Source organism: Aaosphaeria arxii (genome assembly GCF_010015735.1).
Source record: "Aaosphaeria arxii CBS 175.79 unplaced genomic scaffold BU24scaffold_2, whole genome shotgun sequence".
Lineage (NCBI taxonomy): Eukaryota > Fungi > Ascomycota > Dothideomycetes > Pleosporales > Aaosphaeria > Aaosphaeria arxii.
In genome coordinates this window covers 2,450,116-2,475,243 of record NW_022983475.1, presented here as the reverse complement: position 1 = coordinate 2,475,243, position 25,128 = coordinate 2,450,116, and the positions used below count along the sequence as shown (strand labels likewise).

The 25,128-nt window shown below is 51.0% G+C and overlaps 9 protein-coding genes across 9 annotated transcripts; 5 read left to right on the top strand and 4 right to left on the bottom strand.

Moving 5' to 3' along the window:
• Positions 1-2,425: 2,425 nt before the first annotated feature.
• On the top strand, positions 2,426-3,979 carry BU24DRAFT_342194 (uncharacterized protein; the record flags this gene model as incomplete). Its single annotated transcript, XM_033523306.1, has 3 exons — positions 2,426-2,453; positions 2,503-2,799; positions 2,856-3,979. The coding sequence occupies 3 exons, from the start codon at positions 2,426-2,428 to the stop codon at positions 3,977-3,979; spliced, it is 1,449 nt and encodes a 482-aa protein (XP_033387724.1).
• A 562-nt stretch (positions 3,980-4,541) lies between these two features.
• Positions 4,542-4,973, top strand: BU24DRAFT_118800 (uncharacterized protein). Its single transcript, XM_033520876.1, has one exon. The coding sequence runs from the start codon at positions 4,625-4,627 to the stop codon at positions 4,859-4,861; it is 237 nt and encodes a 78-aa protein (XP_033387723.1). The 5' UTR covers positions 4,542-4,624; the 3' UTR covers positions 4,862-4,973.
• Positions 4,949-7,208, top strand: BU24DRAFT_489357 (uncharacterized protein). The gene is made up of 4 exons (XM_033533636.1): positions 4,949-5,418; positions 5,494-5,637; positions 5,716-5,820; positions 5,907-7,208. Exons 1-4 carry the CDS (start codon positions 5,086-5,088, stop codon positions 7,005-7,007), a joined length of 1,683 nt encoding a protein of 560 aa, XP_033387722.1. The 5' UTR covers positions 4,949-5,085; the 3' UTR covers positions 7,008-7,208.
• A 234-nt stretch (positions 7,209-7,442) lies between these two features.
• On the bottom strand, positions 7,443-8,174 carry BU24DRAFT_118802 (uncharacterized protein). The gene has a single exon (XM_033520877.1). The coding sequence runs from the start codon at positions 8,066-8,068 to the stop codon at positions 7,493-7,495; it is 576 nt and encodes a 191-aa protein (XP_033387721.1). The 5' UTR covers positions 8,069-8,174; the 3' UTR covers positions 7,443-7,492.
• Positions 8,175-8,279: 105 nt separating this feature from the next.
• On the bottom strand, positions 8,280-11,270 carry BU24DRAFT_386243 (uncharacterized protein; the record flags this gene model as incomplete). The annotated part of the gene is made up of 1 exon (XM_033524912.1): positions 8,280-11,270. One exon carries the CDS (start codon positions 11,268-11,270, stop codon positions 8,280-8,282), a length of 2,991 nt encoding a protein of 996 aa, XP_033387720.1.
• Positions 11,271-14,892: 3,622 nt separating this feature from the next.
• BU24DRAFT_386239 (cholinesterase) lies at positions 14,893-17,079 on the top strand (the record flags this gene model as incomplete). Its single annotated transcript, XM_033524911.1, has 2 exons — positions 14,893-16,139; positions 16,207-17,079. 2 exons carry the CDS (start codon positions 14,893-14,895, stop codon positions 16,997-16,999), a joined length of 2,040 nt encoding a protein of 679 aa, XP_033387719.1. The 3' UTR covers positions 17,000-17,079.
• BU24DRAFT_118785 (uncharacterized protein) lies at positions 17,007-18,532 on the bottom strand. The gene is made up of 3 exons (XM_033520875.1): positions 18,214-18,532; positions 17,892-18,053; positions 17,007-17,839 (listed from the first exon to the last, which is right to left on the bottom strand). Exons 1-3 carry the CDS (start codon positions 18,293-18,295, stop codon positions 17,172-17,174), a joined length of 912 nt encoding a protein of 303 aa, XP_033387718.1. The 5' UTR covers positions 18,296-18,532; the 3' UTR covers positions 17,007-17,171.
• A 935-nt stretch (positions 18,533-19,467) lies between these two features.
• On the top strand, positions 19,468-22,518 carry BU24DRAFT_418993 (acetyl-CoA synthetase-like protein). Its single transcript, XM_033527105.1, has 4 exons — positions 19,468-20,335; positions 20,391-20,786; positions 20,839-21,971; positions 22,028-22,518. The coding sequence occupies exons 1-4, from the start codon at positions 19,864-19,866 to the stop codon at positions 22,115-22,117; spliced, it is 2,091 nt and encodes a 696-aa protein (XP_033387717.1). The 5' UTR covers positions 19,468-19,863; the 3' UTR covers positions 22,118-22,518.
• A 789-nt stretch (positions 22,519-23,307) lies between these two features.
• Positions 23,308-24,126, bottom strand: BU24DRAFT_406051 (uncharacterized protein; the record flags this gene model as incomplete). Its single annotated transcript, XM_033525741.1, has 1 exon — positions 23,308-24,126. The coding sequence occupies one exon, from the start codon at positions 24,124-24,126 to the stop codon at positions 23,308-23,310; it is 819 nt and encodes a 272-aa protein (XP_033387716.1).
• Between the last annotated feature and the right edge of the window lie 1,002 nt (positions 24,127-25,128).

Sequence of the window (25,128 nt, the reverse complement as noted above, 5' to 3'; positions counted from 1 at the left end):
TCCGTCTGCGGAGTAGTGCACATCATTTTCTTTCTTTTTCCTTTATCAATTCCAATACCTAGTACTGATGTTGTTGAGAATAAGTCGAAATCAGAACGGTCTGGGTTGAGGGGTTGTTGCCATAGAGCACCTACCTAGGTATGCAAGAAGGACCTGAAATTCTACTCCGTACAATAATGGATATGTTGGATACCTGCTACGTCACACTCCTTACTCCTTCTCGCAATACCTAAGGAGCAGTATCACCACATTGTGCGATTACATTGGAAGGCGACGAATGCTCGTAGGAGGAAGTTACCTGTCTGCTTGTAAGTTGTTACCAGGTACAAATTGCAAGTTGCAGATTAATGGTCACAGACAAGGTTGACAAGTCCATGAGAACTCACCACTAAGTTGCAACTCATCATATTCCGTATCACATTGACCTTGCAACATCACAGCGGGTGCTGTACCTTCTCTTATTGAGTGGCCACCACACTTGTCTCGTGCCATCCTACTGGTTGCTGCCTCCCATTCAGGACGCAGAATGACTTCTTTGTCCCTTGTCGTCGTCCTGTTGCGCTTTATCACAGGTTTTTGTCTTCCCTGCCCTGCCCTTCCATTGGCAAAGCTCTGGCATTGAATCCTGGTATACCGCTTCTTCACTGCATTGCGCCGGTCGCTTCAAGGCTCCCATGAAAGCCATACGCCCCATCGAGATCATTCCGGTGACTGTTTGACTCGCCGGCGTTGCACGTGCAGCGTTGCAGCCTCCAACATTGTTGTTGCTCGTCCTTTGGTTATGCTAGCGTGAACGCTCATGAAAAGAAATTATTTTACAAGTCACTTGGCTTGAGTTCTACTGTCTAAGGATCGACGATCTCAAGAGACACACCCCGCTTTGCCTCAACCATTGATGATGAATCTTCCCAATGATACGGAGTACGGAGTAGAAGAGACTGCAATAGGAGTGCGAATTGAAGTTCATTTGGTGGCACTTAGAATAATCATTAGTAGACTAACAACATAGGTATGAGGTCTATGCATTGCACAGCGCATCCTCGCCTCGCTGCCATGTTCTCCTTCGCTTTTCTTCCTTCTTCCTTCACGTTCTCCTTCTTTTTTTCTTGGTTCCTATTCTCTCTTGCTGGAGTTGCGTGCTGTGCATCATGCATCCTGCACCTTATGCCCTGTACACTGCATACTGCATGCTGCATGTTGCATACGACGGTCAACCCTTACCCTGCTACTGTATACTGCCCATGCACCCGTACCCGCACGCACAGACACATAGCCAGGCCATGCCATGTACAGAGTAGACACAACCACATCCATTGTACTCCATACGAACCTCAGCTAACAACCTCGCGTGTCCAATTGCGCCTCTTTACAATGGGGTCAATCCTATGTTCACCACCTACGCACGTACGGAGTGTTCAATACTGTCCTGTCTTGTGTTACTAGTTTGATACTAACTTTCTACTAACAAAGGCTGCCGCCCACCAGTCACAATCCTTCTTAACTTACCTATCATACCTTACAGGACCGTGGCTGGCTACTTTGTACTCCTTACTTAATCAATTACCTACTTATTACAGTAATCGTGCTTCTACAATAGTTAACATCTCTATCAAGTCCCAACATAATCACTAGGTATTCTCCTCTCTATGCCCATAGACGTCCACTTCCTTTCTCCATTCATGATGCCAATTTCTTTCCACCTCGACCTCCGAAGAAGAAAGATTGGAATCTCGCTTATTACCTCGTAGATCCACCCTGTCTACGGAGTACCTCATCTCCATACTCAGAGACTGGAGATACCATAAAAACCTACCGAACCAAACCCGGTCTCAAATTCTTCTACCCTGTGACGCCATAGCCTGCGTCTACTATACCCGGGGGAACTTTCATCCCACATCCACCCACCACCTCCATCCAACCTTGCTCCCCATTCCCATTGCGCCTCTATTTCTTGCTACCCGCGTCCAACCCATCCTACAGTTAATCCTTACCGTTCCCGCCATCCGTTCCCCATGCCCTACATGTCACCCTAGACCTACTCCTCCTATAGCGCCGCGCGTGCGTTACAACGCTCCATTGCACTGGACCCGCCGTTGTCTCGTGTGTTACTCTGTGCACTACAGCCTCTGCCTCTCTCCTCCGCTAATTATTCCCTCAATTAAACCTCGCTTCTCGCCCTGTTATCAAACTCTCATCCAAGCATTGCCTCAAATCTCCATTGCCTAGCCCGGTCGAGGCACATCTCATAACCACCTTGCCTTCTTCCTCCTCCCTCTCTCTCCACCTCTCACCCTTCCTTTCAATCTCTCGGCTAGTCCACCACGAATTATTAGATTCGATACGCTGGACGACCGTGGGCCCAACAAGGACTTCATATTCTCCATTCACTCCAATCTAATATCAATCAATTTGTCAATCTCACCAAATGGATACCACGTTCATCACCATTCACGGTAAATCCTTCTACGCCCCGCCTTGCTACCATTGTGCTCACAACTACAGACCTGTCCCCGGATGCTCGCATCCTCTACTCCTCCGACTCAATCGTTGATATTCTCGGGCACACTCCCGATGAGGTCGTCAACCAGTCAGTCTGGGAATGGTTCCATCCAGATGAGGTCCCTTTTGCAAAGGCAAAACACGACCGTGGTGTTCGTCTCGACAAGGCTGCTGTTCTTGCGTATGCCCGCATTAGGAACCGCCAGGGTGACTATGTAGGCTGCGAGTGCTGTTTTTCCGTTGTCTACGATGTCATGGTTTGCTGTACTAGTATCTACCGCCACGGCATGGAGAGCCAAAGTACGTTGACCATGGAGCTTCTCTTCACTCCCGTAACATGCTGACCATCTGATCAGAGCGAGCCGTAGAGGCCCCCCTGGTACGACGCATGTTCGCGTCTTCTCCCAAAGATCCCCGTTATCATATGTTGTCGCATCTGTCCAGCAAGTTCGCTCTGGGTGATGAGGAGCAGACGCACGAACCGCGCGCTGCTTTGTTCTTAAATCGTTTTACTCGGTCGTTAACCGTCATGTATGCCACCAGCGGCATCGAGCAGATCCTAGGCATTTCTAGCGAGGCCATGAAGGGCCGTAGCTTCTACTATTGCATCCAAGAGAACTGCCTTGCCGACGCAGTGCGATGCCTGGAATCTGCAAAGGGTAATGATAGTATCGCCTATCTGCGCTTCTGGTTCCGTGATCCTCGCCAGCACGATCCGCCTGCCGACGATGCCACGTCTGGCGAGAGCGAGGATGAGACCATGACAGACGTCACCACCTCCGACGATGAATCAGAGGCTGGGGTCGGACGTCAATCCACTTCTGGCGCAGAATCCTCCAGCAACGGCCTTTCCAACCCATCAAGTGGCTCGAATGGTAATAGTTCGGGCCACCGTACGGGATCGGGACAGACCAGCTCGTTGCACCAATCCGACAGTAGATCATTGGCATCATCCACAAGCGGTGCCTCGCCAAACTCGGAAGCCCTCGACGAGCCTATTGAGCTGGAAGCAGTGGTCTCGTGTACCTCGGATGGGTTGGTCGTGTGTCTCCGCCGCGCTCGCCCAAGCATACCAACGGCAGCAATGCCAAATGCTCAACCATCGTACCCCAACGGAGTCTATGCTGCTCCTTGGGCTCACGAGCCCATATTCGAGCCAGCGCTCCCTCACCATCTACCATATCCACTTGGCGCTCAGCATCCGGCAATGGCGCAAGCAGGTCCTTCGCCTGCCTTCCAGAGCGGATTCATGCAGGCTATCCGTGATGTGGCCGTCTTCGCTTGGGCTCTTACCGGCATCAATGGCAACCTTGCTGGATACGCCAAAGGCAGCCCGTTGGGCGAAAGCCAACCTCCTGACGGATTCCCTATCTGGGACCCGGAGCAGGCCCAGAAGCTCTCTGGACCACCTTCTGGATATGTCTCTGGATCCGGCAGTTCGTCCAGCAATGATCCATTTGGCGACCCTGGTCTGAACTGAAAACGTCGATTCACTGGACGAATCAATAAGTCTGTGGAAGAAAAAAGAATATTAGGTATCATCCACAGTGCTATGGGCTACCAGTCCAGATGAGCAAATGCTCTACTTCGTTCTCTCAAATTTTCGAACATCCGTTCAATATCTAGGCATTTCGCATGCCATTTCTATCTCTGTAGGGCTGATGATTCCACAGATGCAAAAATCTAGCGTTAAACATCGTAGGACAATTCAATATTAGGTTTTCACGATCACAATGTCAATAAAGCATGTTGACTAAGAAATTAGTGTCAGTGTATTCATTTTCTGATGAACTTCCTGCAGCAGCAATCATTGGCCCGGCCACAAGACCCGCGCTCCCGTCCATGGATCGAAGATGCCAGTCAACGATCAATGATACGTCAGGCCGTTCGCGTAGACTTTACTCCCCTGTCCGGCCCGAATGTACAGAGGGTTGGCACGTCGGGCTGGCCACCTGCTGATTTCATGTATGTTCTATACCGAAAGTGTCTATCTAATAGTGTACTGTAGCCAGTAAACTATCTTAATGCTCGCGACAAACCTCGCGAAGGCACTGCTGTGGACATAAAATACTAGCAGTGGGCCAGCCCGGCGTGCCAACCCTCTGTACAATCCCTTGGCAGAGAAATGACGCCAGCAGTGACAGAGCACATGTTCCAATTTGGATCAACTTCCATACACCAACTCTTTGGCCACATTCGGACAGTTTTGTACCTTTGCCTCTACGCCACCGTGATGGCAGACTGTGATTCAGAGAAGAGCCCCTTTGTTGTACCTTTGATCATCCTACTTATCGATACTCGAATTGCGCCCTATTCTTTGTTACTCCATTGGCTCCTCGGTTCTACTAATAATAAAGAATAGCTAAGGTCTTGATCCTCGAATATCCAATACCTCGCACCGCTATCAGCCACTAGGAATAAAGGATGGACTGCTCTCTGATGTGGGGAGCGTTGACACCTTTGTCACCAATGATATTTCTGGAACTATGCTTTGCATATACCTTTTGACCTTCTCCCTCCCTCGTTCTTGACCCCGATCACTACAGAACATAGGCACGACTGACCTCACTTGCTCTATGCAATGAAATGGTCACAACGAAAATGTGGACAACTCGCACCCGAGCCTTGAACATCCACTTCCCATCCGTCATCCCAGCGCTCCTCCTATGGCTGACAACTCTCCCGTATTCGGATGCCCAAAATGTGCCGCCATCTTCACCGGCATCGACGCCCTTCCCACCTGCTGTCTCAGTGTTCCCATCCCGGAGCGTTGGACAAGTCTCTGTAACAACGACTCCGGCTGCCAGTAGCCATGTCCCGCCCGCGGCAAACTCCAGTCGTCCCGCAAAGACGCATACTGTCAAGGTCGGCTTCGACCACAAATTCATTCCGGATTCTACCAAAGCCGATGTTGGAGATGTAAGTAAGCTACAGCCATTCGTTCCAGCGATTCCTGCATAAGTAGGCCAGGCAATGCTGATAGTCTCCGTATAGATCATCGAATTCTCGTTCTACCCCCAGAACCACTCTGTCGTGAGGTCGGAATTTGGATTCGCTTGCATACCCTACGAGATGACCGGCGAAGGGCGTGTCGGGTTCTTCAGCGGCTTCAAGGTCATTAGTGAGGTCCTAGATAATGTAAGTAGCATTCCCTGTTTTCAACCTCCAGATCATCTTTCGAAATCCAACCTGCAGGTACTGATTCATTACGTACAGCCACCGAAATTTCACGTCAGGGTCAACGACACGGAACCCATATTCTATTATTGCAGTGCGCCAGGAAGCTGTGACGAGTACAGCATGGTCGGAGCCATAAACCCCGTAAGTTGAAACCCCAGACCATGATTCATCAATAGCGCCTTTCAGATGAGATATGAGCGCACACACTCTGACACCCACCCTCTCAGAACGCCTCGACACCTGTCTCAGTCCAACACGAACTCGCAAACAACGCATCATTCGTCCTACAACCCGGCGAGCCGTTTCCCCCAGAGTTTCCCGCCGCCACTTCATCTATCCTTCCCAACCCAGCAGGAGGAGGGCACACCAAACTCCATCTCAGCCCCGGCACGATCGCAGGGATCTCCATAGCAGCAATATTCGTCGCCGCACTGGCCGCCTTGCTGACGTTCTACATCGCACGTTCGAAGACGCTGAAGGAGGAGATCCACCGCAAGGCGTCGACCGTCGCGCGGCGTACAACGCCCCCCAGTCCAACGCTATTTGATATCTTCCAGACAACGTCATCTTCTTCTGCGGCAGCAGTAGCATCAACGGGGATGCCATCGCCTCCTCAGACGAAGCCGCCAGCGTACGACTTGCACACCCCTCCCACCACCTCCCATCAATGGAATCCAAACATAAACGCATATTCCCCACCACCTCCACCACTACCGCCACCACCGATGCGCGAAACCACAAGCAACCCCAACACAAGCGCCATCACCAGGAAACTCAAGAGCAAAAGATCCCTAGGCTGGTCCCACGCCACAAGCCCCATAACCACCACCTCCAACGCAACGATGAACCCGCTATCGCTATCTCTACCCCTGGGAACCTCAACCTCAACCTCAACGGCGGCACAACAGCAGCACCTTGCACTCCGAAATTCGCAGTTCAGAGAGCAGTTCGGCGGCGCGGGCAACCCTACACGCCGCGGCCACCACCATCCCGCCAACACATCCGACGACGAGGAGGAGAGAGAAGAAAGCAGGGCAGCGAGTCCCCGCTCCGTGGGCGGGACCTTTGATTTCAGCGCTGAGACGGGGACGTACGGGAGGACGCATGGCGGGGAGGGTATTGTGTACGCCAGCGATGTTGACGCTTGTGGGAACGAAAAGAATGATAGCAGTAGTAAAGACAAGGACGGAGAGAAGACGTCGTCTTCGTCGTCGTGGACTCTGCGGCGTCACCGCCACTACGAGCATACCTCGTCCTCGCCAATTGAGTTGGACGGCACGGCCGTCGGGCAGGAGCATGTCACGGCGGATGAGAAGGCGAGGTATTGATTCGTGAATCATCGAGTTTGGGTTATGTTCATTACGATTGAAGGCGTCTGCTGGAGGGACGGGGTTTTTGCTTTTACCTCTGTGGCTTTTGTGTCCGTTGTGTTTTTGGTACATCGAGGAGGAGGTGCAATGCATATACTGATAGAAATAGCAATGGAGAACGGAACGAAGGAAAAGGCACTGCCATGGGTTTGAGCTGATCATATATATATCTATTCCCCTCCCCCATCATGATATGGCTTGGTTCGAAATGAGTGATCCCTTCCTTGTGTTTCATTGATATCCGTATATATTCGCGGCGATGTATCTTTTCGAAATACTAGATAGTCAACACACACGCACACACAAGAGACTAAAACAAGGTGACAAGCAAGTAACTCGATCAATCATGCAAAAACCACACTTCGTCACATCACATTACTTCATCCAATAGAAAGCCGTTCTTGTTGTTGTTTTTGGAAATTAATCGAGGTATCTTTTTTAATTTATTCCATTCGCATATTGTCCCGCTTTCGAGAGGAGTTTTGCAAGCGTTTCACACAGCAGTATAATAATCCTTCTTCAAGTAGTGTGTAACCCCCCCTTCCGCCCGGCAGGCGGACGGGCGGGCCATTGACCAAGATCAACACAACAACGGGGGAACCCGAATCCTTTTTGTCGTTCGATTCGTTCGGTCGTTCGTTCCATGCCCCATCCATCCATCCATCCAAAAACAACAATAGAATGAGAAAAGCAAAGTAGAGCTTTAAAAGTCGCGAGCGCCAACACTTGACACTCAAGCAACGGTACACAAATGTGCCCCCCACCGCGCGCGCCCCCTCTTTTGAATTTTGAATCCCAGAAGAGAAAAAAAAAGAGGGAAAAAAAAAGCCCATGCCTAGGTACGCATCAACGCCGCCCCCACTGAACCCTTTTTGGAAGAGAAAAAGGATGTGTAGATCCTTGGCCATGCAGCCAGATAATGAAATGACTGGCCGAAAAAGACTAAGTGCGGACAGTCCGAGCGTAATCGAAGCGCGTGAGAAGGCGTTCCCCCACTGTGTGGCCCAACATAAAACCATAACTATCTTCAAACATCAGATTCAAGAAGAGAAGAGAAGAGAGTAGTAGAAAAGAACTGGAAGGGAACGGCTATAACTCGACCAGATAATGTACAGTGGAAATCCACGGAAAGGAAAGCTGTTGGATAGGGCGCTCAGCACCCCAGCTGAGGAGCCAGTGTCCACGAAAGAAGAGGTGACAGAAGGAAGAAGAGTGGGTATCTTGGTCTTTTTAGGTAGTTGTAGGCGTCGGATTCGGCTCCTCGGAGACAGTGGACAGGGCGACAGGTTCGGGACTCTTCCGTGATGGCGAGCCAGTGGTTGGAAGACTTGCTGTAGACAAAGTAGGAGATGTCATGGACTGAGACTGTGCAAGCGGGGGTGTTGCGCTCGTACCCGTTGACTGTGTCTGCGCCAGCTTGGCCCTTCTGTTGGTGTAGTCACTGAGGCTGAGTTTCTTCCTAGCTGGCGTCGGGTTAACAGCATTCGAGACCGAAGGAGAGAACGGTGATGGTGCGGACGGCAGTCCGGAAGGCGACTGCGCAAGAGCGGAACCTGGAGTGATGGCACTCAACGGCGCCGCCGGATTGCTGGGATCGGGTGATGGGAGTCGGATCTCGAGTGCTTCTGGTTTTACATCGCCCTCGCTGGGGGGTTCCGCTGTGGCATGTGCAGACTGCGCTGACGGAGCTGGAGAAGGGCTGGCCTCTTTGGGCCATGGAGGAGGTGGTGGTTGGGCGGGTGGATGCGAAATGTCGGATGCAGCGTCCAGGATTGGCGCATCAGGCATCTCTTCGATTTTCGGAGATGGCGGCGCGGGGGTTGTTGCTGTATCTGCATCCTTCATGTCAACGTCTGCCTCTTGGGCAGATGGTTCTTCTTTGGGTGGATTGGATTCCGCCAGTGGAGTTGATTCCTTTGGCGCAGCTGGCACGTCTGTAGAAGCGTCCGTAACAGTGGGCTCTCCAACATCAGCGACGGGGCGAACAGGCGATGCTTTACAAGACGAGACGTCTTTGAGTGTTGGAGATCGTGATTCCATCTTGACGGACGCGGAACGCTCTCGTTGCTCGCGGTCTGCAGTGGCCTGTTGCAGGAGCTTGTGCTTGAAGGAGACAGGTCGCTTGATGAGCCTCTGCTTAGTAGCAGTAGGTGCCTTGTCTGCTACTGTAGGCGCGGGATCGCCGTCTGTCTGGGTAGAGCAGTCCACGTAGACAGGTTTTGGCTTAGACACCGTCCGTCCATTGGTCTTGACCGAGCTGCCAGACGTTTTGCGGTTGCCGCTGTGGGAGTCCCGGGAGGTTCGTGCGGAAGGCGAAGGCTCCGAAGGCCCGAGTTGTTTCTGTTGGTCTTGGTCAGTTTCAGGATTGGGAGCTCGTTGTTTGCGCCTTACGGAAGAGGAGAGGCTTGGTGTGTTGAGAGCCGAGCCAGCGCTGTTTCGTTTTCCTCGCTTGCTCTTGTGCTGCTCATCATACTCCAACTGCTCGAACAACCGCTCTTGCTGTTGGAGTTTCCGTCTCTCCCGATCCGACATCTTCGAATCCCCTCCATCCACTGACAAATGAGTTGCTGGAGTGATGTCCCGACTGCTCGACTTGTGAGAACCAGATGTCGAGCGACCGTCCGCGTTCTCATCGTCACCATTGTCACGATTGAAAGCCTCGCTGCCTGCGCGGCTGTTTGTTGCGTGTCCTGTACTCAGAGGAGAAACTTGCGTCTTCTTTGACTTCCTGCCTTTGGTGGATTTCGGAGGCTGCAAGGGGTCACCGTTAGGGTTATTTGGACGACGGGCTCGCTGCAGGAGACACTCAGGCCCTCGTCTGCATGCGCACCCTCCAAAATTGGAAAGCACGTTGGCTACCCAAGGCTCGATCTTCTTGAATCCTTCCTTCCGTATGTCGCCGTTGCTGACGGCATTTTCTAACCTTTGTCGGATCTCTGTATCGATCTCCCAACCAATTGTGAGCTCTTCGTCTGGCTCGATGTCGTGCATGGCTATCAGGCAGAAGTGATAACCACTCTCAGGCCCTTGGGTGAGTATCTTCATTTCAATGTTCGGGTTGCAACTTCTCCTCACATAGCGTAGTATTGTGCCTTCGTGTCTCGTGTCGATGTAGAGGGGTAATCGGGGTGTGAAGAAAACGAAAGGTTCGGGATGGCGAAGGAGGTCCCATCGGTTTGCAGGTTCTGAGAAGTAGTCCTCTTTCCGTCCGATGCGGCCCTTTACCTCGCCGATAAAGGCTTGCTGGGGTACGAAAGTCTCCACCGTGAGGAACTGCCACTGTGGGTGGGCGCCATGTACCATGATTCGAGAATCATCATCCTTTTGCTTGTTTATTATCGGTGCGAGGGCTTCCAGATCCTCGATTGTCTGGTCGATACGTTGGAAAACATCGCCTGGGTGTAGCCCACCGGTTGCTTCGGCGAGTGCCTCACGGTCGTTGAGCCACAGCGAGATGTCGTTTGCAACGCCGATATCCGTGTAAGAGTTCGAGTCAGCCGAGGCCGGTTCAGCCTGACGGTACAGGTTCATGAACTCGGGCGAGAACTCCTCCAGTGGACCATCCGCGAGGGGAGGTGACTTTACTGGACTGTGTCCGTTGTGCATCGTTGAACTGGCACGCTTGCGTGACCCCGGTGCAAGAGCAGGCGCCTGACTTAGGACACCGGAGACAGAACCAGAGGTTCGATGACTGGTTTTGGGTCTTTTGTTGGGAGGTGGTTGGTCTCGAGGGCTTCCGCTTTTGCGCTCAGGGTTGTAGTGCAGGTCATTGTTCGAATGGACTGCCCAGCCGTTTGGCTGGACGGATCCTAGCGGGTCTTTTGCCCTCTTCTTGTGGTTCTTTGTGGCAGTCTTCGGCTTCACCTTACGCTCTCCGATACTGTTCTGGAGCTCGCGGCGTTGTCGCTGCTTGTCGGCGGCGCCTTTGGAATCGACGGTTCGTGGCAGGCAGTCAACGCACTCGTGGATGTCTGGAACGTTCTGTGCCGTTACGTAGTAGCACACAATGTGCTGCCACGAATCACACTTTTCACAGAGTACGGTGTTGCCATCGTCGTCCGAGTAGCCGCAGATGCATTTGATGACCGAAGACTCTTCCTCTTCGACGGTACCGTCTAGCGCAGATGAGCCGTTGGTGTAGGGGATCGGTGAGGGCCCACCGTAGAGGGCGGGAGCGGGCTGAAGGTCAGCATGCGCCTTGACGGACGAGACTTCAGTCATAATCCGCCTTTCGCAAGTGAGATGGAGGGTGGTGATCGCAGGATAGGTGGGCTCAGGCTCGAGGTGCTATGGATCGCATGACGCCAGTTGGGCGAACGACCAAGACCGAGCGGACGATGCCGACGCGTAACGAGATGGACACCCCTTGGAAACCGATCCGATGTCGTTCTGGGTCGAGTTCGAGCGTTCAGAGGCGTTGCTGACAAGGGAGCAAAGGCTTTCGTGGCGGATCGCGAGGTGGGTAGCGTCGGAAGGAGCGGTCGTGACGAGACGAGGGAAGTCTAGAAACGAACAGAACGGCGTGGTTAGGAGTATAATTATGGTTTTAAAGGTGATTTGTATGTGTGGCCATGCAGCGCGCTCGTGGAAGACGAGAGGGGGAGGGTGGTGATGAGGCGTGAAAGGGCTCCCCAACAAACAAGGGAGGATCGCGGTCTTCAACGGCGAGCGATGTCACAGTGAAAGGGAGTGATCGTTGTAAGGAGGTGATAAGATGTAGTCGATAATGGCGTGAGGCGATCGTAGTTGTGTTGAGGGGTGAGCGTCGTGGAGAGTGGATTGAGAGGAGGAGGGAAAGAGTAGTGGTAGTAGAAGAAGAAGAGGCAGTTTAGTGAGGGAAAGAACGAGAGGCACCTACTCTCCCAAAGCGACAGAGAGAGAGAGAGACTGAGAGAGAGAGAGAGAAGACAAGCCAGCCAACCAGCCAAAGAGAGAGCGAACGAGTGAGCGAGAAGCGATCTAATCTAGATGTGGTAAGCGCGCGTGAGCTCGGACCGCCAATGGCCAAGGCAAGTCCACCAGGCGGGTTCATTCTTAGTAGCAGCAGTAGCAGTGGCAGTAGCAGTTCAGTACTCGGAGTACTCGTACCTAGCACTCGGACATGTTGGGGACGAGTCATCGAGTGAGAAGAAGAATCTCGAAGGAAGAGTTTAGAGACATGGATGGAGATGAAGATAGAGATAGAGAGGGTAGTGACAGAGATAGGCAAGGGAATAAGAGCATAGGAGAGATCGTGGAGCGAAGAATACTGACTCCTCTCCTAGTAGTAGCAGGTTTGTACATACAGAACTCCGCACAAAACTACATCAACATAATCGTCCCAGAGCAGCGGCGGACTACTTGCCGTGCCTGTTCTTTGCACATATGGGCTGAAAGAGGTCAGCCAGTCGTTAAAATAATCTGGGACAGAATAGAAGGCGGTGTTGTCGCATTTTCGTGAGTCCGTTTGATTGTATGCATGTGTGCTGGTGATGGGAAAATTGGAGTGATGGCTCTCTGACCATGCGTGCGCAATATTTCAAAGCGGTCATAGACGAGTGCATCACTTGTCAGAAAGGACATATTAGGCAGCAGACCGTCATTCTGAAGTGGGTGACCGGAGAGGCACTGCGCGATGTGCGAATGGACGGGGATTGTGCGTGCAGTGCGGTACGGTGCAGTGCATCGCGCGGGCGCAGCGAGCGGGCATTTTATTGAGCGTGAGCGTGAGCATGAGCGTGTGCGTGCAGAGCGTGGGTGAGAAAGAGGGCGAACCCAGAGTTTGTTAGAGGGGAACAATGGACAGACAGACATCATCGATGTTGGATGGATGGATGGATGGCATGGTTAGGGTGAAACGGAGTGGAAAAGCCAAATAGAGACTAGATCAGGACTAGACTAGGTGGTTGAGCAAGCAGAAGAGTTGGTTGGTTGGTTATTTGGTGACTCTGTCAGTAGTCTTCCCCGAGAGATGAAGAATGAACTCCTGCGTCTCTCCCTCTCTCTCCCCTATCCTCTCTCTCCCTCACTCTCCTCTATTCCGAGTCTATGAGGAGTGTAGGATAGTCCATGTTATGGTGTAGTTTTCGTGACGCGACCGACGGCTCAACCTTGGTTGCGTTGTGTCAACTATGACTGGTCGAGTTGGAGGAGAGTGCAACTCTGCAAGTGGAACGGGTCCCAGGCAGAACCTTAAGCACCCTATTGGTCCCTTCGGCGGCGGCGGCGCTCCGATACCAGGGGGAGGGTGGGAAGGTGATGGATGGGATGGGAGGGGATGGCAGGACGGAATAGGGTGGATATGAGAGGCACGGGAGAGGAGACGGAGAGGAAGGGAAGGGAAGGGTGGGCAGAACTTAGAAGGGAAAAAGGAAACGGGTGCGAAAATAGTCGGCAAGAGTGGGAAAAAGAAGAGAGGGGGCCGCTTTTTGGGCTCAAAGAGTCAAAGCTGGTCACAAAAATATGCAGCGCGCTCTTTTTCTCTTTCCACCCAATCAACGTCCATTCCCCCATCCCCGTCGAGTTCCCAGAGTCCCAGCTGTCCTTTCCGGCTCTCCCTCTCCTTGTGCTGTAAGTATGACTTCACTTAGGGTAGATATTATTAGTCCAGGATGGCCGTAGTAGGATAAGTCACGGTCGTCAGCGTATCTGTAGGTAGACGGCCTTGCACTACCGGCCACCTACTTCCTTTCTCTTCCAAACGCGCGTCGTAGTTATCTTCTCCATTCTCGACTCCTCCTCCTCTTATCCCTTGTCCAACAGGGTATCCCGTCGACGACGCAATACTAGCAGATGCTCACGTCAGGACCACTCGAGATAAGATGATACTTGTATCCCGACGGTCCCATTCCTCGCCAGTGACTAGAGCAGCAACGGTCCTCCAGAGGAAAAGCGAAGGGACATATCGTCCCGAAAAGCGTACTCGCACTGTTGGAAACAGTTAGGACGAAGAGGAGGCGAGAGGGAAGCACCACGATTGTTGGCACTGTCGGTTCGCCTTCCAACATCCCTCCTCTCCTCGACCAGGAAGCAGACCAGCCTGTGAAAAGATACCCCGTCTGCCTGCCTGCCTGCACAGTGCATGCATGGACACACTTCGCCCCCCCATTTCACCAAGCAATCCGCCTTTCAGACCGAGCACTAATATTGACATCCAAGAATGTCCCACCCAACCGAACGACGCCCGTATTTCGCTCCCGTTGCATCGGGCATAGCGTAATTGAGATCATTCTTATCTCATGGCTCTCATCGTTTGTTCACAAACCCCTTTTCTCCATCCTTTCTTTCCTGTTATTGACTATCGTAACTGCATACTCTGCGCGAGCACTCATTAAAGCAACTGTTGTCTGTCCCCTCGAGAACATGATCGTCGCGCCCTCGGGTTCGCCAACCATGTCGATCTACCCCTCAGATCGCAACGGTCGTGTCGCAGTGTGTCCCGAGCAGTCAGTCTCTCCACCTCCGACCCCGTTTGGTGCATGGCCCGATGAAGTTTCAATATCTTCCTCAAACCAGCTCATTCAATCGTGTTGTGCGCTCCATGCCTCGCGATCTCGCAAATTGTGAAAATGCCATCTCTCATCTACAATCGTTGGAGTAGCCCTGTCGTCCGCAGGTACCGAACCATCAAACATGCGTCGGGTCTGCGTCCCAATCCTCCGTTAGCTCCTCACACTCTGTAATTCTTCCTGCAATCGAAACTCCAGCATATTAACCTGCTGTCCGATCAATATCATTTCCCCCGGAGTAGCGAATAATAGTTCTACCGCCCCTGCTCGTAAAGGTAGTGTATATGGTGCGATTGCCTACCCACAATGTTGCAGCCTCTTTTTTTGACGTCTACTCTCCGCACATGCATTCCAGCATGGCATTTTCCACTCGTATTGTCAGTCTCGCATTCATTTCTTTCGTCCGAAGTGCAACGAGTCTTCCTGGGCCTCAATCTATTGGGTCGGATTTGGCAATAATTACCCACAACGACCTCTATGGTGATTCGAGCACTCGACAAGCCGCGGCAATCGTCCTAGGAAAAGAACAAACGTACAAACAATCGCGGTCCAGCTGCGCGGAGCTGGGAGAGACCCTTTGGGCACTACCAGGTCCATCTTCCGATCTATCCTTCCTACGTTACCTTGCCCAAGGCGGCCGCGCGAACCGGTCTGAGATATTCTGGGTGGACAGCCCTGTACGATGCGAGGCAATTGACGCAGAGGGTCAAGTCCAGAAGGTCAACTGTGATGCGCGTCTACCCGCCTTGTGCTCCCAGTCTGCTACATTGAGTACAAAATCGGGAGCCGATACAGATCCCAAATGGCAGATAGTTGTGAGGTCAAGGAATGGTAGTGTTGTAGGATATCGTGATAGACTTTCGTTCCGCTTCCAGGGCATCAGATACGCCCCACAACCAGAAAGATTTACGCATTCCAGGTACTCGCCTCTGAGTGGAAATATTTCGGCACTGTCCTATGGTCCGTCCTGTGTCCAGGCTGGGTGCAATGGCAATTTGTTCTGCAGTGAAGATTGTCTGAACTTGAACATCTGGACTCCGTACTTACCTAGCAGCAAAGGTACGAAAAGAAAGGCAGTGATGGTTTGGATACATGGCGGCGGTTTCACGGGAGGATCAGGGACTGACACAACTTTTGACGGCGGTAATATGGCATCCAGGGGCGACGTTGTTGTCGTAACAATCAATTATCGCCTCTCAACCCTTGGCTTCCTCGCTTTGGATGGCACAGGTCTGACGGGAAATTACGGACTTGCTGACCAGAATACGGCCCTCGATTGGCTTCGCGCCCACATTGAAGATTTTGGTGGTGACAAAGATAGGATAACTGTCTTTGGACAAAGTGCAGGGGCAGCATCCGTTCGAGCACTACTCGCATCACCACAGGCGGATGGTAAGTTTTCCAGGGCAATCATGCAGAGCAATCCTGGGGGAGCGCAGTATGCATCTAGCTTTACACGATACTTGACTCTGCAAGAGGCCACGGATAGAACAAGAGCCATTTTGACGGAGATTGGGTGTAGCCAAGCCGACAACACCGCACAGCTCGCTTGTCTACGGGAGCAGGATCCATTGAAGTTGGTAGGATTGCGTAATGGCAGTTGGTCTGGGACTGTAGCACGGTAAGCCCTCATCGTGTCAGTGAATCTAGCTCAGTCTAAATTGTTCCAGGTATCCTGTGATAGACGGGTCATATTTGCCGGAGAAGGAGTTACCCTTGGGCGATACAGCTGCGAGGAAGAAAGTCGCGCTGATGACAGGAGTGATGAGGGATGATGGTGCACCATTCTCCAAATTCTCCACGAGCTCCAACGCATCTCAAGCACTTACAGAGCAAGGCTTTGATGCATCGAGTATTTTGAGGTCGGGCAAGTTCCCGTTGGTGCAAGCTGGCAACACCACGATAAATATCTTCAATCTGACTTCACGGGTTGCAACGGACGCTATGTTTCGGTGCTTGGGGCAATCAACAGCCTCTGTTGGAGCCGGGAACCAGATCTTCCAGGGTACGTATGCATACGAATTCGACCGAGCGTACCAGATCGCAGAATGGAGCCCAAATCCTCCAACTTGTGAGGCGCCTGTCTCCGCATCGAGGCCTTTTGGTGATGTCCGTCAACCGTATTTCAAATGCCATAGCGGTGAGCTCTATTACGTCTTCGGGACGCTTATTCGCCAGAATCGGGTTCCCCGAGATGAAGACGACATTCCCTTTTCACAATACATTGTCGATACATGGACAGCATTTGCAAGAGGGGGGGATCCAAATCCGAATATGGGCTTTTTGCGTGCACGAGGGTTCTTGAATACCTCATCTGCCATAGAGCGGACGGATCCCTGGTTGCCCGTTCAGCCCGGAGCATCGACGCTTAGGATCCTTGACAAGGATGTCAGAAATGAAGGCTTTCGAGAGCTTGAGCAATGTGACGTGCTCGGCTATCCCCTCGACTTCTTCCCTTCGTGAGTAGTGAGGATTATGGAATCTGTAGATAGTCTTGTCATAATAGGGCATGCGTCCGAAACAATGGATCCCTTGTTGCATATTCCCTATCAGATCGTGAACTGGGTTCCTGATACTGCAAGTCGCCCGACAATGTCTGGCGTAAAGTATCACAGGACTTCCGGGTAGCAGAATGTCAGCGCAAAAGACCTATGTGAACAACGAAACCCGTGTCCTCCCTCAGTGGCGGCGTCAGCAACTTGTCTGGGACACGCCACACGTGGAATAATGAATGAAAATTCGTGGCCCACGATTCGAACACGTCAGGCGACCTCAGCTGTTGAGCAACCACACAGAGAGTGGGTTTGTCCGGGTTCATATCGGATCCAAGTCGACAAAGCTGTGCGCAGGTACTATTGAACGGTTCAATCAAGGCCTCGTTGTAGATGCAATCGCAGGCAATGACCAAGTCCAGGCGATTGTCTTGCTCGCCCAGGAGGTGTGGCAACGATGACATAGAGTCCATTTCCCAGTCCAACTCGAGCGTATCGACTCTTGGTGATGAAGTCTGTTGTTTGGCCTGGGGGGTCTTGGTCCTGGGCCTTGCCCTCTTCTGGGAGCCCTTTGAATCCGAGGGTGCGACCGGTAGATTATCCAGTATGTTTTGCTTCAGGATCTTGATCACATAATCCTGATCCGTGGCAATGTATCGTTTGATCTTGGAGGACAGTGTCAGCGCGACGATGCCCGAGACGCCAGCGCCAAGTTCAAGGGCAGTAGAGGCTGAGTCCAGGTAGCCGGCGTCGAACAGGAAGTTGGGGGAAGCAATCCACTCCGCAAAGAGCGGCGTTACTTTCCAGACGACTATGGTCATGGTTAGCGAGCCTAAGAGAGCCAAGCAGAATCCCCCTCCTACCAGCCCCGGTGGTCCCTCCACTTCTGTCCGAGGTCAGCAGACCTCGTGATTGGCGTATTTCCAAGTCGCGACCAGCGACTGAGACTTGGATGGTGGGAGCCTTGGAGTCGACGAAGCCTAGAGACTGAGATGGTATGGCTTGCGAGAAGATGAGAAAAGATTCTGTGGTTCTTTGGTCAGCAGTTAGACAAGGAATGATGCATCTACGAATCGCATTGATGAAATGGTACGGGCAGCCGAGGGACATTTGAAAGAAATAGTAAATGGTGAATGTGAATGCAGGCTAATAGTGAGCCATGCGTGCCTATTCGAACCAACTTACCTTCCTCGGGGTCAGTGACAGGGTCTCCAAGGATAGTCTGCAGCATCTCCAGCCCAAGCGAACTGTGGGGATGGGAAGACATGGTTAGATGGTTGATCTCTTGTTGTTAACTTGGTTCGATATGATGAGATGAGTTTGAAGTCGATTTGATCTGATTCGACTTGACTTGATATGATTTATCTCCGGATCTTAATGACTAATTAAGGTTGGTATTGGTGTCTGTGTCTGATGTCTGGTGTAAACAATGATACGACTACCTGGGTATCTGACCAACCCAGAGGCCGGAGAAGCAGAAGGAGAAGGGGAGTTGAGACACAACGTATATTGCCGTGAAGGGTTGGTGGAAATGCGACAAAGGTCTTGGAGGTTCTTGGAAGGAGCCTTGTGGGGAGGGGAAGGAGCAGGATGAGAGGCTGGAAGCGGCAAGAACGACGGCTGGAAATGGAAAGCAATCGTGGAGGCGATGCCGGTGACCGAAGCAGAGAAGAATTTCGGGAGCTTGGGCAACGCTGTGGTACGTTTCGGACCATAAAAAGAAATACGTAGACGTAGTTAGTTATGTTGTATGTAAGGTTTTCTCCGTACTGCTGTGTAGATCTACGAGATCGGATGCGTGCGGCGCGGCAGTGATGCTAGTTTGTAGACCAGTAGTAATCACAACAATAATGACAGAGCGTGTGAATAATGGATGTGAAACAGAAAGAGAGACAGAGACGAGAGTGTGTGTGAGTGTGTGGAATAATGGCTACGAACTAGCCCAGTCGCAATTACTGAACCTAAACCGTATTGAGTGTCTGGCTAGAACCTACAGGACGCTGGACAAGGTCTGTAGATCAGATGTCATCTCTGTTATTTTCTTGGAATCAAAAAATATAGATCGTATCGCGTGTATACCTTGCAGTTACGAGTCCCTAAAAGAGTTAACCTATTATTTCATCCTCAATAAGAATGTACACACAACAGTATACAGCAACTTGTGTGCGCATGAGTAGGCGAGCATAACATTTTAAGACAGACATCCGGCAGAAAGGACTCAACAAAAGCTAGATCTATTGGATTCATTTCAGCTGAACCTTATGTAGGGAAAGTCTTCACAGTACTGTCTCTCTCTGCACGTATAGTAAGCTGGTAACTAGGTAACTACCTAGTTATGATTTGAAGAAACTGGAAATGCAGTATGTACAGCCACAGGGTAGTCCACGTCATTATGGCCGCCATCATATCATCCGTCTATACGGAGTATCTTCGTTTCTTTTCTTTACCAGGCAAGTAAGGTAATTATTATCTGTATCAATAGGTACCTACCTTTGCTGGTTCTCCTCCTTCTCCTCATCTTGTTCCCCAAAACAGCTGCCCATCCTTGCCAAGCCGTCCAAGCTTCCCGCAGCAGCAGCCCCAACATTCGCGACTGCCCTCCTCTGCCGTCCCCGTCAATACAATAACACAACTACCTTTCGCATACTTCTGCCTCTTCCGCCTCCTCATCATCTCTGCCTCCTTCCTCCCTCACTCCTCCCTTCTCTCTCCTCGCATACGATTCCGCTGGCGGCTTACCCTAACCGGCTCCTACTCTACCTCACACTTATATCCGCAATTCCCATCTCCCTTCTTCTGAGCTCCCATCTCCTTCCCCACTCTTCTTCCGTCATCATGCCGACAGACTACAAAAAGCTCGTTCCCCAAGCCCGCTCCTACAAATCAGGCAACGTCACTGTCGAGGTTCCCGGCGTAGAGAAGAAGGATGGCGAAACCATTCCTCGTCGAAATGTCAAGGCAAAGGACGGTCTGGTCCTCACTCCTGCTGAGGGCGTCGAGACCCTCTATGACGTCCTGCGCTACGCTTCCTCAAAGTACGGCAATGCTAAGGCGGTCGGTTCGCGCAAGATCCTCAACACTCATGAGGAAACCAAGAAGATCAAGAAGATGGTCGACGGCCAACAGCAAGAGGTAGACAAGAAATGGACCTACTTCGAGCTCAGTTCCTACAAATACAAGAGCTTCGTCGAGTTCGAGCAAGAGGCACTCGCCTTGGGCGCCGGTCTGAAGAGCCTCGGCCTCGAGCACCAAGACAGGCTTCATCTCTTCGCTGGCACCAGCTCCCAATGGCTCGCCATGGCACACGGTAAGGCGTTTGCGCTCATTTTCCAAGATGCGACTCCACTAACTTGCGCGCGCAGCATCTTTCTCACAATCTGGCGCCATTGTCACCGCATACGACACTCTCGGAGAAGAGGGCCTCAAGCACTCAATGTTGCAGACCAAGGCCAAGTTCATGTTCCTCGACCCTGTCCTCCTTCCCAAGCTCGTCAATCCCTACAAAGACGCCAAAGATGTCAAGGTCGTCATCTACAGCACCAAGGACGAGCCAAAGCAAAAGGACATCGATACCTTCACTCAGGCCCATCCTCACATCAAAGTGCTCAGCTTCGATGATTTGCTCAAGCTAGGCAAGGAGAACCCAGCCGAGCCTGTTCCCCCCAAGCCAGAAGACCTAGCATGCATCATGTACACATCCGGCTCCACCGGTACACCGAAGGGTGTACTCATCAAGCACAGGAATGTTGTCGCATCCAGTAAGATCTCCTGTCCATGCCATTGCAAGAATACAATGCTCATTTTCCTCAGTTGCCGGTGTCAACGTCATCGTAGGCCCATACTTGGGTCCTGGCGATTCGCTTCTCGCCTATCTTCCGCTTGCGCACATTCTCGAGTTCGTCTTCGAAAACGCCTGCCTCTTCTGGGGAGGCACCATGGGATATGGAACCATCAGGACGCTCTCCGATACCTCCGTCCGTAAATGTAAGGGAGATATCCGAGAGCTAAAGCCATCGGTTCTCGTCGGAGTTCCCCAGGTTTGGGAGACGGTCAAGAAAGGTATTGTCGGAAAGGTTGAGGCCGGCGGCGCAATCACCAAGAACCTGTTCTGGGGTGCCCTTGCTGCTAAAGGCTTCCTTCTCAGCTCCGGACTACCAGGAAGCGGCGTCCTCGACTCTGTTGTATTCAACAAAGTCAAGGATGCCACCGGAGGCAGGTTGCGAATCTGTCTCAATGGAGGTGGACCGATCGCGAAGGAGACGCAGCGTTTCATCTCTCTCGCAATCACGCCCATGATCAGTGGTTATGGTTTGACCGAGACTACTGCCATGGGCGCCCTTATGGATCCCCTTTCCTGGACCGACAGTGCTCTCGGAGAGTTACCCGCTTGCATTGAGACTAAGCTCGTTGATTTCGCCGATGCCGGTTATTTCTCGACAAACAAGCCCCCACAAGGTGAGATCTGGATCCGCGGAGGTGGTATCACCGCTGGCTATCTAGACCTCGAACAAGAGACTAAGGAATCCTTCACCGAAGACGGCTGGTTCAAGACTGGTGATATCGGAGAGTTTGACCACAAGGGTCAGATCAAGATCATTGACCGTAAGAAGAACTTGGTTAAGACACTCACTGGCGAGTACATTGCGCTGGAGAAGCTGGAGTCCGTCTACCGGTCCGCCCCCGTCGTAGCAAACATTTGCGTCTACGCAGCCTCGGACAAATCTAAGCCTATCGCTATCATCTACCCCGCTGAGCCTGCTCTTAAGAAGATTGCCTCAGAGAACGGTATTGAGGGAGATCACTTGGAGGAACTGGTCCACAATAGCAAGATCAACTCCATCATCTTGAAGCAGCTCCAGACCGCTGGCCAGCGGGGTGGTCTTGCATCTTTCGAGATTATTGAAGGTGTTGTCTTGGCCGATGAGGAATGGACACCCCAGAACGTTAGTTTTACCCATCGTAACCCCCGAAATCGTGTTTTATGCTAACTTTGATGCAGGGTTTGACCACAGCTGCACAAAAGATCAACCGTAAGGGAATATTGGAGCACTGGAAGAAGGAGGTCGACCATGCTTACGGAAGGAGCTAGATCGGACTTGAGGGAAAGATCTAAAGCTTCTTCCGAGGTGGTGGTCCTGTCAAGGTGTTGGCGTTCGAGGCATGTCACATAACTCCCGCTTCCATGTTGCATCATGATGATACTGGTCGGCTTTTGGTGTGAAAGTCTTTTTTTTCTTATTTAATGTATTTTTGAAAGCGCGCTGATATACTATTGTGAATCTATTCGTATCTATCATTTCCTCACATCATCGATTATTGCTTCCGTTCCAACCCTCCTCAATCACCAGATTCAAACACATCCATCCCACCATCCACTCCTAATACTAAACCCTACGTCATGGTAGTAGTAACAGTACTCTGAAACCTACTGAACGTACATCACGCTCACAAAATTGAACCTATCATGTCCTCTCCTCGTCTGCTCTCCCGCTCTTTCATTCTCTACGGTCTTGTCTTTAAACCCAGACTCCAGGCCTACGGCATTAATATCGCGGCGCTATTGATATTGCGGCGCCTCTTTTACACAGAGATAAGCATAGTAGTGATACTGGTGGTAGTAAAACGTGAACAAAACGGTGAAGATGGTGAAGATGGTGAAGATGAACGTGAAGGTGAACATAAAGGTGAACGTGAAGGTAAAGTTAGTAACAGTAGGTAGGAATATCTAGATAACTAGTCCTATATATTCGTCCTAGATATTATAGTTAATACAGGCAGTATAGAAATGGGTGCATGCCTCTAGTAGAGAGCAAAGTAGGGGATTAGAGGCTAGACAGGCTAAAAGTAGCTACTTTAACGTAACAATAGACCTGTTTATCTTATATATTAAGGGGAAGGTAGGTAAAGGATAGGTCAGCGTGTTATGGCTTGGATTGTATTGTTTAGTTTCAAGCATGATGGTGTGTAAGGGTAAACACAGGGTCACAAAAGACTCCAGGGAAGACCTTTGCAAGTAAAGTCAGGCTAACATTGTGTATTTATTGTAGTTCAGGCACATTGTTCATGTGTTCGTATTATGGTGAGTTTCTTCAGGAAAGAAAATGATCTTGGTGACGTAAGTAGCAACTGTAAGTGAGTACAAAATATCAATTCTTCAATATCAATAAAACTAACAGCAGCCGCAACAACACCAACGCCGTAGGTAGATCTTGATCTACCCAAAACAATCAGAGCACACGTTCCTAAAACCAGACACCATGACTAGTTCAGAAATCCCGCTCAGCAAAGCAACCAATGCCCAGCATCAACATGGCCAAACTCGTGCTTGTAGTCTTCCATCCACTCGTCGTCGTCATAAGACCCAGCATCGCACATGCCAGGTCTTTCGTTGTTGTTATATTCGTCCATCCACTCTTCATGCATGTCGATCAGATCGTCCATTTGCTTTGCCGCGCACGACACTGCTTCTTCCAACTCGAGGGAGGCTTGGCATTTTGATATCTCTACCGTTGGCGAGGTATTCCCGCAGCCCCTGTGGTAGCTGCCATATGAGAAGTTGAGTTGTTGTTGTGGTTGGCTCGAAGGTTGGTAGTAGGTCGAGGTTTGTATGTACAATGTCGTTGTAGGCTCTGGGCTTATCGAACCGCCACCATAGACGTCCTCGACGTGCAATATGGTGGAGCTTTCGCTGTCCATATCATCGACATCGTAATCATCTAATATCTGTAGGAAATCACCGGAAAGCTCCACCTCGCCCATGCGTATGTTATCCGATCTGAAAAAGTCTGCTGCTGCTGCTTCTTGAAATACGGAGTCTGGAGACGTGGGTGGGGATTTAAGCTCGTATAGCTTTGCTCTGCAGAACGGACAAGTGTTGTGGGATTCCAGCCAGCGGGAAATACACACGGAACCGACTATGTGGGAGCATGGGAGCTGCACTGGATGCTCAGTAGGAACGTCTTCGTCGTTGTCGGGATTGTGGGAAGTCATTTGGTAGGTTTCTAAGCAAATGCCACAATCGTGGGTCTCGATGTTGGGCAATGAGATTGGCCTCAGAGACTTGATTAGGTCCTGAGAGCAGTGGTGAATGGGTTGCATGGTGGCAACAAGGATGTAACATGAAGGGTGAAACTTTTCCTGAAGAAACAATTCGCCATGGAGGAGGAAATAATATACTGGAGGATTCCTTTGTGCATTGTGAAGAAAAGGGATACTACCTATCGAGTGTATGAACAATATACAATGGTATTGCAATGCCATGTGATAGGACAAGTACGAGAGTGCTTTCGTAATCTGGATTTGCGTGCTTGGACCGGCCGGATAACAGAGTAGTGAGTACGTTCAATATAACATCTTCTTGGTCAAAGATTTGGCCTGGTGTATCTGGCGATATATCTACCTCGTGGCTGTTCCGTAGGAAAAAAATTAGGTCAGACTTGTTACTGTTCAATGCTTTTGCAAAAACAGAAAGGACCAGTAGAGACTACTGTCTTGATGAAAATAACGGTCCTCGAGCTGGCGGCCATAGATATCTTCTCATACTGGCGTACTTTGACTCTTCGTGGTAGCCGTTTTCTAACAGCAATCGAGACAACTTCTCGCCCTCATGCTTAAATTAGGTGTAACAAATACACGAAAAACCTCGACTCGGTCATTTGTTTGGAGTGTGGTTGTGTCTCGGTGAGAATTACCTCGTAATGGTAGCGGCATGATGATGAGCTGAGGTGAATCAAGCAGAGACGAGTGGGGACATTTGATAAGAAAGGATTTTGAACAACACCATGCCATTCGTATGAGTTCGGTATTTTGCACTTGTATAAATTGCTTTGTAAAGTGCATTACTGTGCTCAGGCTGACCATGAACCACCAGGGAGCGGATCCAAGTGCGATAATTACAATGTCAAGCATCATACATACATGCTAATTACTTTCCAAAATTGTGGTTTAATCCCCTCAAACGGATTAGATTCAATATGGACGAGGATATAAGTACCCGAGAAGCTGTGAAAACAAAGCAACCATTCAAAAGGGCGGAAGAGCTACAACGTAACTAGCTAGATATGCCGCGGTACTTAGGTCCAACCCCACATATTCTGACAT

Bases quoted from the DNA above. Each gene is read 5' to 3' on its own strand.
- BU24DRAFT_118802 (XM_033520877.1), bottom strand. From the start codon at position 8,068: ATGGTTTTATGTTGGGCCACACAGTGGGGGAACGCCTTCTCACGCGCT.
- BU24DRAFT_489357 (XM_033533636.1), top strand. From the start codon at position 5,086: ATGGTCACAACGAAAATGTGGACAACTCGCACCCGAGCCTTGAACATC. The intron at 5,419-5,493 runs GTAAGTAAGCTA...GTCTCCGTATAG, and splicing joins CCAAAGCCGATGTTGGAGAT to ATCATCGAATTCTCGTTCTA. The intron at 5,638-5,715 runs GTAAGTAGCATT...CATTACGTACAG, and splicing joins TTAGTGAGGTCCTAGATAAT to CCACCGAAATTTCACGTCAG.
- BU24DRAFT_418993 (XM_033527105.1), top strand. From the start codon at position 19,864: ATGCCGACAGACTACAAAAAGCTCGTTCCCCAAGCCCGCTCCTACAAA. The intron at 20,787-20,838 runs GTAAGATCTCCT...CATTTTCCTCAG, and splicing joins CAGGAATGTTGTCGCATCCA to TTGCCGGTGTCAACGTCATC. The intron at 21,972-22,027 runs GTTAGTTTTACC...ACTTTGATGCAG, and splicing joins AGGAATGGACACCCCAGAAC to GGTTTGACCACAGCTGCACA.
- BU24DRAFT_118800 (XM_033520876.1), top strand. From the start codon at position 4,625: ATGACGCCAGCAGTGACAGAGCACATGTTCCAATTTGGATCAACTTCC.
- BU24DRAFT_118785 (XM_033520875.1), bottom strand. From the start codon at position 18,295: ATGTCTTCCCATCCCCACAGTTCGCTTGGGCTGGAGATGCTGCAGACT. The intron at 18,054-18,213 runs GTAAGTTGGTTC...AAAGAACCACAG, and splicing joins TGTCACTGACCCCGAGGAAG to AATCTTTTCTCATCTTCTCG. The intron at 17,840-17,891 runs GTAGGAGGGGGA...CCATGACCATAG, and splicing joins TGGAGGGACCACCGGGGCTG to TCGTCTGGAAAGTAACGCCG.